Genomic DNA, 14,396 nt, shown 5'->3' with positions numbered 1-14,396 from the left:
CTTGTGTGATGTTCACAAGAACTTTAGTCTATTTCCTCTAGTTTCTGAGAAGAATATGGAAGAATATTTCTAGGACTAATGACCTAAAGGTGCCTGGACACTGGATGGGAAATGGACAGGATCTCTACAGTATCTGAGCTTAAGACTCATTTATTGAGATTGGCTTTTAATTAGATCTGTGCTGTGTTGAGACAGCGCCGGTCTCTGCGATTCTTTTGGTCCTGGTAGAGATCACGCTGAGATGTTTCCATGTTTTACACAATCCTTTTATTACCCATTATTCTTACAGATGCATCTGGAGATCAGCCCACTGCAGTCCTATGCTGAAGGCTGACCTAAAGAACACAACAGTTACAGTTATAACCTCTGGTCTCCTCCCCCCTACAGTAAACACCCCCACAATGGAAATACACTAGTACAGTGGCCAAGGATGCTGACACCCTGACCCCCACCTCCTTTTAAGGTAGTGCCCGTTTGCCCTTTGTCTGCTCCTCAGCCTCAGTAACTCTTGCTTCATGCCCTGGGGGTGGGGGTTGATTGTCCTCCTGCCTTTCTTCTTTTTTTCCTTTTTTTTTCTTTTCTCTTTTTTCTCTTTTTTTCTTTCTTTCTTTCTTTCTTCTTTTTTCTTTTCTCTTTTTTTTCTTTTTCTTTTCTTTCTTTCTTCTTCTTTCTCTCTTCCTCTTCTTTTTCTCTTTTTCTCCTCTCTCTTTTTTTCTTTCTTCTTCTTCTTCTTTCTTTTCTTTTCTCTTTTTCTCTCTTTTTTCTTTTTTTCCTTCTTCTCTTTCTTTCTTTCTCCTTTTCTTTTTATTTTTTTTCTTTCTTTTTTTCTTCTTTTCTTTTTTCTTTTTCTTCTTTCTTTCTTTCTCTACTTTTTTCTTTCCTTTTTTTCTCTTTCTTCTCTTTTTTCTTTTTCTTTCTCTCTCTTTCCTTCTTTTTTTCTTTCTTTTCTTCTTTCTTCTTTTTCTTCTTTCTTTCTTCTTTTTTCTTCTCTCCTTCTTTCTTCTCATTCTTTTTTTTCTTTCTTTTCTCTTTTTCTCTTTTTTCTTTTTCTATCTCTTTCTCTTTTCTCTTTTTCTTTTCTTTTCTTTTCTTTCATCCTCTTTCTTTCTTCTTTCTTTTCTCTTTCTTTTTTTCTTTTCTTCTTTCTTTTCTTCTCCTTTTTTCATTTTTTTTTCCTTTTTTCTCTTCTCTCTTTTTTTTCTCTTTCTTCTCTTTCTCTTTTTCTCTTTTCTCCTTTTTTTCTTCTTTCTTTCTTTCTTTCTTTCTTCTTTCTTCTTTTCTCTTCTCTTCTTCTTCTCCTGCCCTGCACCCCAGTTCTTTGTCCCCATCCCAGGCCTATTTTCTATTTTGTATTCTTACACCCATTACCACAATATTATAATTTTGAAAGAAATCACAAACTATATTCTCTTTAACTCTGATCTACATGAAGGAATCTATTCTTCACAGCTGTATGTTTGAATTTTGATGTATTTTATGTATTTCTGTTTTTATATTACTGTGAAGCACTTTGTGGTTTTTATCCTGTGAAAAGTGCTGTATAAATAAATTGATCAAAGTGCTTTCACCCCAGTGTGCATTCACTCATTTCAGACAGACGCCGTTCATCTTCAGGAGCTTTGGCTTACCTGTTGGTTGTAGATGCTGTGCTTTAGAGTCGCCCCACGCTCACCTGCCTGCTCGCACTCCGTTGGTTTCCTAGCAGACCCAAGGCTTCTCCCGCTACACCCTCCCCAGGCCCGACTAGCTTGGGTTCCAAGTAAGGTTTATTATTCTGTGGACATCGTTACCAAACACACCTCCTGGATTCTCTGCCCACTCACTGCCTGTCTCCACTCCTCCTACCAGTCTCTCTCCCTAGTAACTGGATCCTTGTGTTTAGTTAAGCTCCGCCTTTGTGCCCAAGGAACGTTTATTTCTCTGTTTTACTTGGTTTAAGTCGAGTTACTCGCTTTAGGTCGGGTGTAGATATCTCCTGACTGAATAAAGATTCTTGAACTGATTGCGGTGTCTCGCTGTGTTGCCTGGGTTCTGCACTTGAGCCCTTCATCATTTGTTTGCTAAACTGTCAGTTGTGGTCATCTTCCTGATGCACTGCATCCGTCTCCGCCCAACTTCTATCCGCTTAGCGTGCAGTCTCAGGGTGCTGGACTTCGGGTGAAAGGAGTTTCCTGGTTATGATGTCAGTGGCTTCTATCTTCTCCTTTGGTCAGCTGATTATCCCAGCAGGGTGCCTGATCACCAGATCTTGTTCTTCCTGTTCAGCTGACTCCTCAGGACCTGCCTGACCCTCTGCAGGTACTTGGTGGTTGCAGCTTTCCTAGCGACCTCTTCATGGTTTCCATTTGCCTGTGGGATTCCCAGGTACTTGTGGCTGTCCTCTATGTCTGCAATGCTGCCCTCTGGTACTTTAATCCCCTCTGTCACGGTACTGGATCTGTGACCCAGTACGTGTAATTCTGATTAAAGTTTTATTTTCTCCCCAACCAATCACAGCAGATGGCCCCGCCCCTCCCTGAGCCTGGTTCTGATGGAGGTTTCTTCCTGTTAAAAGGGAGTTTTTCCTTCCCACTGTCGCCAAAGTGCTTGCTCATAGGGGGTCATATGATTGTTGGGTTTTTCGCTGTATGGATTAATGTCGGGTCCACACACAGAGTATCATGACAGCTTTAAATCAGAAGTACTTGACTCCCTGGCATAATTCTCAAACAGCTGGGGAAACTGACCCTCGCCAGCCTACAGTGAAACACAGTGATGTGGAAATCTTCACCTTCTGCTGTGGAAATCCAAATCACATCACAAGCCCCTGTCAGTCGAGCTGGCGCTGATCACAAGAACCAACTTTCATCATAAATGTCTTTATATCCATCCAAATTGGGATTTCCTGTTGGTGACCTGGCTGAACACTGGTGAGCATCTCCACTGTCGAACTTTGACCAACACACCGTTTCTTTGTTGGTACATCAAAGCCATGGCTGGACTGGCCATCGGCCCACCGGGCATTTGCCCGGCCCACCGTTTTAATGGGCCGATGGGTTTTGTCTTTTTTTTTTTTTTTTCGTTTTTTCCCGGAACAGTATAAACACTGAAAGGTGGTGGATTGGCCAGATGCTGGGAGATGTGTAAAAATAACTCAGTTGTTTGGTGGTGGCTATTGCGGAGCTTCCACAGATTCAGTAACATTAGCAAGTGATGGAGGCCAGCAGATGCAACACGCTGGCAGGTGGATGACGGAAAGGCAGGAGGAGCAGAGACCCGAGGCGGTGAACTGAACTTCAGGTAAGAAGTTATGACCTGCAGTCTATCTGGGTCAGATATAAACCAAGTTTAGGTGGAGTTTATTTTTGTTGTGCTGACTTTTCACAGTCAGTTACAATAACTCGTACTGCGTGCTAGCTAGCATGACGGAGTTTCTATACAGCTGGGTGGGTGCTATGATGTTACTGATAGTGAACTTTATTTTATTTATAAGGTTAATTATTAGAGTTTCCAACCGTCCCATAAAAAACGGAATCGTCTCGTATTCAGAGAAAATATTACGCGTTTCGTATTGAGGTGAAAAGGAACAGTTTGTCCCGGACTTCAGCTACAATGAAAAAGACAAAGCTGGATTTATTCTGTGTTTACGCTGCACAGCTGCCTCTTCTTCTCTCATTCTCCCCCCTCCCTCTCCTGTTTCTACTTCAATCATGAAACTGATCAATGATCAGCTGATCGGCTTTTCTCTCTTGTTTGTTTATCGCCCACTTTGCACCAGAAAGAAGAAACCAGTCGATGTCGCGCTAAACAACAGCAGCACGTTTAAGCTTGATCAGCTGTTGTTAGAATTTATTTAATATTACTTTCTAGTATCAGCTGATGTTTGCTGGAGGCACAGCTGTAAAGCTGCTGGTCATGATGTCGGTTTGGATATGTGGTGAGAGGGAAACATGCAGATGAACCCAGGAGATGTCCTTACTGAATCATCAGAGCTGAACAGGTGATGGAGAAACAGGTTTACCTTTTAGGTCACATGGATGAGTTGAAGTTATGAACTGTTTCTGAGAGACAAATAACACCAGGATCCTTTTCTAAGCAGCTGACAGCTGGTAACTGTGCAGGGGCGGGTCTAGCAAAGTGTTGCCAGGGGCCCAGGTAGAGCATTAACAGGGAGAGGGGGGCACAAAGACATACTTTTCTTTCTTATTCTCATTTAAAATGTCTCACTTTTAACAAATAATTATCTGAATCTTACAACCAAAGTTTTCATCTGATGTAAAATGTATAGAAATCCATTATTGTACATAGTAATTTTTTTGAGGGTCCCATCATAATTTCTTCAGAAGTAGCTAAGTACTGTATATGATGCCAGCATTTTCCCACATTTTCTAGATACTGTACCAGCACTGTGTGTAAAATGCCATCAAAAAGTCAGTTTTATTCTTTCTCACCTGTCTTTCTGTCTCCTTTCACTTTTTTTTTTAATAAATTTTATTTTCCAGTCACAGCAGCATGTTACTAACAAAACATTGAACATACAGTAGTTTGCTGTTCAGTATTTACAATACCCCAAAAGATAACAGAAATAGAGAAGGAAAACAAACAAACAAACAAACCAAAGAAACCCCTACAAAACAACAAAAAACAAACAAACAAACAACAACAAACAAATATAAAAATAAAATGTATAAGGGACATTCAGTGTACAGTTAACTATGATAGTGATATAGAGATATGGCATCCGGTCATGATAAGGTGGACATTTTAAATGTTTCCATGTACATCAGGAATGGCTGCAATGCCTTAAGAAATTTGGTGGTTGAACCTGCCAGTGTATATCTCATCTTTTCTAAATGTAAAAACCTCATGAGCTCTGCAAGCCACTGTTCATGTGTGGGAGGAGCTTCCTGCTTCCATCTTAAAAGTATAAGCGCCTTGCGATAAGTGAAGCAAAGGCAACAGAATTCGAATAGTATTTTGGCAAAGTGATGTCTTGAGGTATCACCCCAAAGATAGCCGTTAGAGCAGAAGGATCATATTTAACGTTATACATCTCTGACAGAGTGTTAAATATAGACACCCAATAGTTATGAAGATTGGGGCATGTCCAAAAGGTATGAAGGAGCGAACCTGTTTCTGCTTTACATCTGTTACACAGAGGGTCAGCTCCTGGATAGAACTTGGCTAACTTTTCCTTGGAGATATGCAATCGGTGTAGGACCTTGAATTGAAGGAGCCCATGCCTGGCACATATCGAAGAAGAGTGTACCCTCTGGAGAAAGGATTGCCAGAGTTCATCTGTTATAGTCATCCCAAGGTCTTTCTCCCACTGTGCTTTAAGGATGGAGAGAGAAGGAGATTGAAGATCTAATAATATAGCATAGATTTCTTTAATCGCCCCTCTCTTATGAACGTTTATATTAATAATTTTATCCAAAGAAGTTTCCTCAGGTAGTTCCGGAAATGAAGGAAATCGACTCTTTACAAAGTGGCGAATTTGTAGATAGCGGAAAAAATGTTGCCGAGGAAGATTAAACTGCTTCAGGAGCTGCGTGAATGAGGCAAAAATGCCATCTACAAAAAGGTCTTTGATACTTCTAAGCCATTACTTTCCCATATTTTAAAGGCAGAATCCATCATGGAGGGTGGGAACATATGATTTGAGCAGATAGGTGCTTTAATTGACATTAAGTGTAACCCCAACCTTTTCCTACATTGCACCCAGATTCTGAGCGAGTCATACAACAAAGGGTTACGTTTATAGGTGTATAGTTCTAATGGGAGAGCTGAACTCAACAAAGCTGATAGGCAAATTCTGCCACAATTGGATGACTCAATTTGGAGCCAAGCTGGAGTCTCTGTAGTAACATTACTCATCCAGTACAGCATATTACGAATATTTGCTGCCCAATAATAAGACTGAAAGTTTGGCAAGGCTAATCCACCCATTGGCCTAGTCCTCTGCATGAAATCTTTACGAATTCATGGACTTTTGCCATTCCAAATAAATGCAGAGATATGCTTATTCAGTGATATAAAATACTTATTGGGTAAGTAGCATGGGATACATTGAAATAAATAAAGGAACTTGGGTAGTATGTTCATTTTGATAGAATTGATGCGGCCAATTAGTGACAGTGGTAAATTGTTCCATCTCTGAAGATCTGTCTCAGGATTCTTAAGCAGCGGGACAAAGTTTCTTTCATAAAGACCTTTGTATGAGTGGGTAACCTTAACCCCCAGATAGGTCACATACCCTGATTTAACGTTAAATTGAAAATCTGAAAATGAAATCTTCCTGGCTATAGAGTTGACACAGAGAAGTTCACTTTTATGCAGGTTCAACTTGTAACCTGAAATATTACCAAAACATTCAAAAATGGCAAGAGCACAGGGAAGAGAGCACAAAGGCTCTGACATATACAGCAGGAGGTCGTCAGCATATAAGGATATTTTGTGCTCCTGGTCACCTCTGAAGATGCCCTTAATGCAACTGTCAGCTCGCAGTTTAATCGCCAATGGTTCAATTGATAATGCAAAAAGAAGAGGGGATAAGGGACAACCTTGTCTCGTACCACGGAGGAGTGGGAAATAAGAAGAGAATAACGAATTTGTTCTAACACGTGCCATAGGTGAGGAGTAAAGTAACTGAATCCATGAAATGAAATTAGGGCCAAATCCAAATTTATGTAGCGTATAAAACAGATAATCCCACTCCACCCGGTCAAATGCCTTCTCAGCATCGAGTAATAAGGCAATTTCAGGGGTTGTAGTTGACTTGGTGTGTAATATGTTTAAAAACCTGCGCAGGTTGAAAAAACCATGCCTACCCTTCACGAAACCTGTCTGATCTGGAGAAATTAACAATGGTAGATATTGCTCTAGCCTGAGAGCAAGTGTTTTTGACAGTATTTTTAAATCTACATTTAAGAGTGATATAGGACGATATGATGAACACTCTAATGGATCCTTATTTGGCTTCAATAGGAGTGAGATGGTTGCTTGTCGAAGCGTTAGGGGAAGACATTTTGAAACCAATGACTCAATGAACATGTCTCGTAATAAAGGTGATAAACTGTCTTTAAAGGTCTTGAAAAATTCAACCGGATACCCATCCGGACCCGGGGATTTGCCATTCTGCATTGAGCTAATCGCCAATTTAATTTCTTCCACTGTAATTTGCTCCTCCAATTGGTCTCTGAATGCCGAGGTTAAAGTCGGAACTGTCATTCCATCAAAAAAAAGCCTCAAACAGTTCAGGCGTGTTTAAAGATTCAGAATCATAGAGACTGGAATAGAATATTCTGAAACTCATTTATTTTTTGTGGTGTAGTGGTGACATGTCCAGATTTAGTCCTAATTTCAGGGATTATACGAGTTGCTTCTGATTTACGAAGCTGATGTGCTAAAACTTTAGATGCTTTTTCTCCGTGTTCATACCATCTTCCTCTAGATTTAAGAATCATAGACTCTGACTGCCGGTTTGAGATTAAATTAAATTCAGTTTGTAACGTTAGTCTTTGTTTATACAAATCTGGAGAGGGGGTTGTAGAGTGTTGCTCATCCAATTGCGAAATAAGGTGTATCAATTCAGAAAGACGTTTCTGCTTCTGTTTTCTAGTATATGAACAGTATGATATAATATGGCCCCGTAAGAATGCTTTTAAGCTTTCCCAAACCGTACTATAGGCCATGCCAGGCGTAATGTTTGTTCTTATAAAGATATCAATTTGTTTGGAAAGATATTCCACAAACTCCTTATCTGACAAAGAAAGAGGATTGAGTCTCCAGGAGTACACAAAGGGTTCATCCGGGAAGCTGAGTTCCAAAACAAGTGGACTGTGATCAGATATTACTATGCTATTGTATTTAGCAATTTTTTGTCAACAAAAAAGTAGTCTATACGAGAATACGTTTGATGCACTGCAGAAAAAAAGGAATATTGTTTAGTGGAGGGGTAGAGAAATCGCCACGCATCGACAGCCCCATAGGTTTGTAAATATGACTGTAACACTAATGAGGATTTAGGGCGTGGAAGTCTTTTATCTGAGGAGCGATCTAGTACTGGATCCATAACAGTATTCATGTCCCCTCCAAGGATCAATTGGTGTGTATTGATCTGTGGAAGGGAATTAAGAAAGTCATTGAAAAAAGTTGAGTCATTCCAATTCGGAGCATATACGTTTGCTAAAATAAGTGAAGTAGTAAACAGGGACCCTGTCACAACTTCATAGCGACCATTTGGGTCAGCTATTGTGTGAGAGACTATAAATGGAGTATTCTTATTAATCAAAATTTCTGCACCTCTGGCTTTACCATTGAATTTGGAATGAAAAATTTGTCCAACCCAATTTCGTCTTAATCTGGCATGATCTGTATTCTTAAGGTGTGTTTCTTGAAGAAACGCTACATGTACTTTAAGATAAAGAAGATGAGAGAGTACCTTATTTCGTTTCACTGGGTGGTTCAATCCCTTCACATTCACAACAAAAAAGAAAAAATAGACAAGTCCCTCCCACCCACCTCCCCGTGTTCAGTGTTGTCCCCAAACGACACACACCAATTTCCCAAAGCTCCCCTGCTTCTATCAAGAGTCCCATTCTCCTTATTCATGACCACAGCCCCACATGAGCAGAAGCATCTGAACTGTGAATCACACATGTAGTCCAAAATATATTCAAATTAGAAAGTCACAAAGTCCAACATAATAGAGTAAAATAATTAAGAGAAGGAAAGAGAAAAACTCCCACGTCAAATTTACCCGTAACCGAAAAACGGACCTGTTTCACTTCTCATCAAAGCTGACCCCGGAGTCCCTTTTAAGTGACAAGTACTGGAATATAGTTAACCTCCCAGGAAACAAGGGCAAGCGCACCAACATCTGAGATTTCTAAATGAACATTGAACATGAAACTAAGCTAAACCAGAGATCGTCCGTTTATTGATTGACAAAAATATAGTCACGATGGTATGAAAGTCCCGGTGGTTCTTATGAAATGTCATTCGGGAGATGACTCAAACTTGGAGTCAATGAAATCTTTCACTGCTTTAGGAGAGTCGAATACCTGTGTTTCTCCATTAAATGAGATCTGAAGCCAGGCAGGATAAAGAAGACCGTAGCGAACTCCGTCTTTTTTCCGTAGTAGTCCCTTTACCTCGCTGAAAGCAGCCCGGCGTCTGGCCAGGTCGGCGCTGTAGTCAGGAAAGATGAAGATCTGCTTCCCTTGAAACTCCAGCCGGCCTTTCTGTCTGGCTAAGCGCTGTATCCGCTCCTTCTCCTGGTAGTAATGAATGCGAACAATGAACGGCCGCGGTCGCCCTCCCTCCGTGGGCAGCGCAACCGCCGCCCGGTGAGCTCTGTCCAGGATCGGAGCCTGCTCCAACCCGCCGGGACCGCCCAGTACAACGTGCAACAGATCAGCAACAAATTTAGTGGGATTCCCTTGTTCGGCTCCCTCCGGCACTCCTAATATACGCAAGTTGCATCGTCTTCCCCGATTCTCCAAGTCGTCCGTTTTCAGCAGCAACTTCTTGTATTGGTTACTCAGATCTACGAAACATGTCTCCATAACTTCTAGCCGCTTGTCCAGATTATTCAAGCCTTCTTCGTGTTCGCCCAACTTCTCAGTACATTCGTCAATTAAACGAGCGAAATGGCTCGTTTAATTTCGTCCCGTAGGTTGTCATTTTCCTCTTGAATCACTTCTTTGACAATGTCGCGGAAAGCTAGCAGTGTCGCTGGATCAACGGTACTTTTGCTAGCGGTCTCTGAGCAGCTAGCCTGCGCTCCTTTAGCAGACTGCTTAGGAGGCATTTCACTTCGAGATAAGACAAAAAGACAGAAAGAACAACAGCTAAAACAATGCTGACTTTCTTAATAGAGCTTAAGAAATCTCTGAATTGGGCCACAATAGGTGAACCATAAAGTAATTTAACAGATAAATGGGACCTCGTGGTTTGCGTGTCTACTCCATAACACGCCCCCTAGCGGACCCCTCCTTTCACTTTTTAAAGGTTGCCATGTTAGAAAAAATATTTTGCCCTGCCATGCTGTTTATTGATGTGGCAAATGAATGGTTTATGAAAATATATCTAAATCTGTCATCAGTAATCAGTAATGATCATGTCTCACCTCTAGTCTTCTCTGTCTTAATTTCAGGTTTTCACCGTGTTGTAGATAGTTCAGGAAGTTAACTCGACCAACAGTCTACTTTCGGGTACTGTTTAGAATACCAGAATAGGGAGGATGGTGCAGGTTTAAGTTTATTAGACTGATACATATGTACCAACAAGACAGTGTACATCACTGTGACCAGGCACGTGCAGAGGGGCTTGAGCACCCGCCCCTCTCCTGATGGGTGCCCAAAGTGCCCTTTTGTTGAGGCAACTTTTTAATGTGTGTGTGCGTGCGGAGTCCTGTCTGTGCCCCTCAACAATAATATTTAACTATTAATCACAGTTTTGCTAAATAAAAGGATCTGGCTTGCATCAGTCACATGATCACATTTAACCAATGATCGCTCTTGACGGCAGAACGCGCTGGTTACGAGCCGGGAACGAGCTCACAAAGAGCACGCGCATTTGTTGCGATCCGGAGCTGTAGGAGAAACACAAGTTAACGCAGAGACACAGACTGATGCGACACAACCAGTAAGTAGGTGTACAGCGTACACTGTAGTGTGTAGCACCCAGGAGTATTAGCTTATTACGTACACGTTGGTAAGCCGTCTTGTTGCAACTGACGAACTGAAACAAACGAGCGTGCTTTGTGTGCAACAGCGCGACAAACATTACCTGTCCTTTTATTAACTGCACAAGTAGTGCTGGTCACAGCTGCTGGCTACCTGTGTAAGGCTGTCATGGGTCTGTAGCTCTGTCACCGTTTTAGGGAACATATTTAGTTTTAAAGTAAGTTTCAGAGCTTTTCCGGCCTTTCTGGAGGGCTTATATTTCACTAAAAAACGATCTAATATGCATGTCCACATAATTATGCATTATTATAATTATAATATATTAAAAAACACACGCTGTATTTTAAAGAACATACATTAAGAAGCAGATTATATTAGATTTATATTTTAAATCAGACAAAATGCTGATTTTACAGCAGTAAAATGATTGTATCTGTTTAAAAATGTAATAAGCTTTGCCCCTGCACAGAGTGGATAGTGAAACAAATGGAATCATCATAAATACATGATTTCATATTTATTACTTCCCCCTCCTCATTGCTTTATTATTGTAGCTCTAGTAACAAATAATAATGTAAGGATTCTGGATCAGCACCGTGATGCCCATAGTATATACCGTATTCTGAAGAAGGTCTAAAATGTCACTGTGTGTGCGTGCATGTGTGTGTTTTATGTGTATGGATTATTTTAAGTTATTACTCATGATATAACATTGTCCAGACATGCCTGGTAAGGACATGAGGAGGAAACAGTAGGAGCTGTGTGAGGCTACTAAAGGCAGGGCTATAACATTTTTCTGTCATCATTTTATTATAGATTAAGTGCAAGAGTTGTTAGGTGTGGATAACTAGATTATAGTTTATTGCAATAGCAAGTTGTGCCTTGTTGTCACATCGACAGCAAGTGGAGAGTGATAGATGAAATTATGGGATGGAAGGAAGAAGAGAAGCAAAGAGTGATTCACAGGCAGAGCCTAATTTATTTCTCACAGTTTTTTGTTGCCTTATGGTTCCAAGCGCTGTCACCAATCTTTGCATTTTGTTATTATCTCATGATACTTGTTTAATCAGCTACCATCTCTCCTGTGGACTCTTTAATGTCTACAGTCTCAGATCAGCACAGCCCCGCCCTCCAGCACCATCAGCAGCAGGAGCAGCAGAAACGCCTCAACAGCAACATTGTACCCATCAGGTAAAACATCGGCTACGTTTGCTTCGCCTCACAACAGTGATATAGTATGATGCGATCCCATATTAGATTCTTGATGAATGTGTGTTGTTGTTATTCAGCCTGGTTCGATGTGCCCCTTTTTAACTTTGAGCACCCGCCCCTTTGAACCTCTCTGCACGGCCCTGACTGTGACAACAGCGTTTGTTTTCATTCAAAGGCTTCATGGTTTTTCCTATAATACCTGGTGGGCCGGTCTCTAGTCAAAATGCCCGGGGCGATTTTTTTGTCCCAGTGCAGCCCTGATCAAAGCTGATACCTGTTTGAGTGGATGGCACAGGAGCAATATTTAAGGAAGACTATAATCTCACAGACTGGGCCGTACATTCGACCTACGGTTGTCATCCGGTGTTAAAGTTTATAATCTGACCATAACTTGTCCCCCCACCCCCAGCACACACACACACACACATTATCTCAGTACTGAAGACCTTACCATCTTATTCAGTACTACTTGCTCCTCAGTTATGGACACCATTGCTCCGTATAAACTAAAGAAGCCCAGACCTAAACAGTCACCCTGCATCAAACATCACTAAGGTCTTAGACGGGAATGCAGTAAATCAAAAAGGAGGTAGAAGCGGGACAAGCTTCAAGTCTCTTTTGAAATCCTGAAAAATAAACTTGTAAATATCAGGACTATGTGAAGGTTCAAAGATTTGCAAACAAACAAACAAACAAACAAAAAACAACACTGTAATGTTTCTAGCATTTTTAGCTATTTCCTTAATTGGCCCTTGGAGATAAAGTCTTTCTGATTCTGATTTCTAGAAAATCAGCACTGCTCAGTGTGACTCATACAGACACTTTCTAGTGTCAGTTTGACCCTGGAGATATTGGGGTGCATAAAGAGAAGGACGCCCAGGACTGTTATCTCTGCGTCGTACAGGATGCTTCTGCTGTCAAATGTGAAGATCTCCTAGAATTTACTGTTATTTAAAGCATATTTAATCCTTAACTAATGATTGTTCGAATAGATAAACATTTGATTTTATCCATTTCATGTTTATGGTGACAAATATGTCTGAGGCAGGGGCGATTTTAGCCCATTTTTGGGGGTGCTTCAGCCCCAAAATGAATCAAAGCACCCCCAAAGATTTCTTACTTTTTTTTGACAATATTTGCTGTTTGTGGGACACACTACTAAAATATAAAAAGCATACAGTACTGTACTTGTTTGAGACGTAACATTTTAACAACAAAAGTATAGATACCCCCCCTCCCAAAATGGTTTGTTCCAGCTCTCCGCTGCTCTGGCTCTAGCAGCGTTGCTGCCAGAGCGATGGTGGCTGAGACGCAGCGGAGCGGAGGTGTAAGTGTCTGGCTTAAAACAGGACATATTAGCTGCATTTAACCTTCAGTTACTCTTTATATAGTTGGTAGGAGTCAGACCATGTTTCTGTTTACCTGAAAAACATTACACCAGGTAACCTGCAGGGTTGAAAACGTGTTTTCTGACAAGGTTTGCTGCCCTACAATCCTTCCTGCTCTGTAGTAAAATCAGCGACATTTCACCGTCCTGTTGCTAACATTGAAATGTATACAGCCTGTTTAAAATCTAAAACTTTAAATTCTCCGTAGCCTAAAGTTGTTACCACTGTCCTGTTAGAAATGGATACTAACTAGCTAACTGACTGGATGCCCATTAACCTTATAACTCCTGTTGTGTGTGTGTGTGTGTGTGTGTGTGTGTGAATGGGTGGATGACAGGTTGTGTAAAGCGCTTTGGGGTCCTTAGGGACTAGAAAAGCGCTATACAAATACAGGCCATTTACAACAACTACAACTAACATTCCAACATAACATTATCATTGATCGGGGAGATGAAAATTAATGATATATTTTTATGTGGTTCAGCCACAACTCTACTGAAACCTCAGCCAGTAATAGGTAGGCCAACTTCTGGACCGTCCAGTTGTCTGTATGACTGCCGCAGTACGTACATCACATTTGCAAACTATCAGAAAGAGCCAAACAGCCCTGGTGGAGTGAGGAGCTGTAAAGAGAAGCAGATGCTCTGTTTCTAAAAATGTTTTAAGCTTGTTTCAAAGATTCTGTACAGCAGCTTTAAATGTTTTCCAAAATCACACACACACTTATCAGTGTTTCTCAAACTTTTTACAGTGTGGACCACCTGATAAAATGTCAAGCTCTCCTAAGGACCACTATGAAAACATGAAAGTCATAAATCTTACAACACAAAATTAGCATCTGCAGTAAAGATTTTTTCATACATGCTACCACAGGCAAAGTTGCCTCCATTTTTATAGTTTTTATTAATATTTTGTAAGAATTTTTTCTGTTTCGGGAGTGTTTTTTATGCATCTGTATTGTATTATACACACACATTAAAAGTGAATCTCTGTCCAAAAAATGCACTCAGTTTACTTTTTACTCACTATGAGCATCATTCATTATTCTCCCAGTAATTAAGGTTAGGATATGTATTTTTATTCCAATCCATTCTTCTTTGGCAGCATTTAAATAACCTTGATCAGA

At 40.7% G+C, this 14,396-nt stretch overlaps 1 protein-coding gene across 1 annotated transcript; it reads right to left on the bottom strand.

Annotated features, from left to right (window-relative positions):
* Positions 1-1,203: 1,203 nt before the first annotated feature.
* Positions 1,204-10,535, bottom strand: l1td1 (LINE1 type transposase domain containing 1). Its single transcript, XM_084929871.1, has one exon. The coding sequence runs from the start codon at positions 9,546-9,548 to the stop codon at positions 8,979-8,981; it is 570 nt and encodes a 189-aa protein (XP_084785997.1). The 5' UTR covers positions 9,549-10,535; the 3' UTR covers positions 1,204-8,978.
* Between the last annotated feature and the right edge of the window lie 3,861 nt (positions 10,536-14,396).

Source organism: Perissodus microlepis, chromosome 6, assembly GCF_051167445.1.
Source record: "Perissodus microlepis isolate ML-2025 ecotype Zambia chromosome 6, ASM5116744v1, whole genome shotgun sequence".
Classification (NCBI taxonomy): domain Eukaryota; kingdom Metazoa; phylum Chordata; class Actinopteri; order Cichliformes; family Cichlidae; genus Perissodus; species Perissodus microlepis.
The sequence above is the reverse complement of the archived record's forward strand: the minus strand, read 5'-3'. Positions and strand labels throughout refer to the sequence as shown.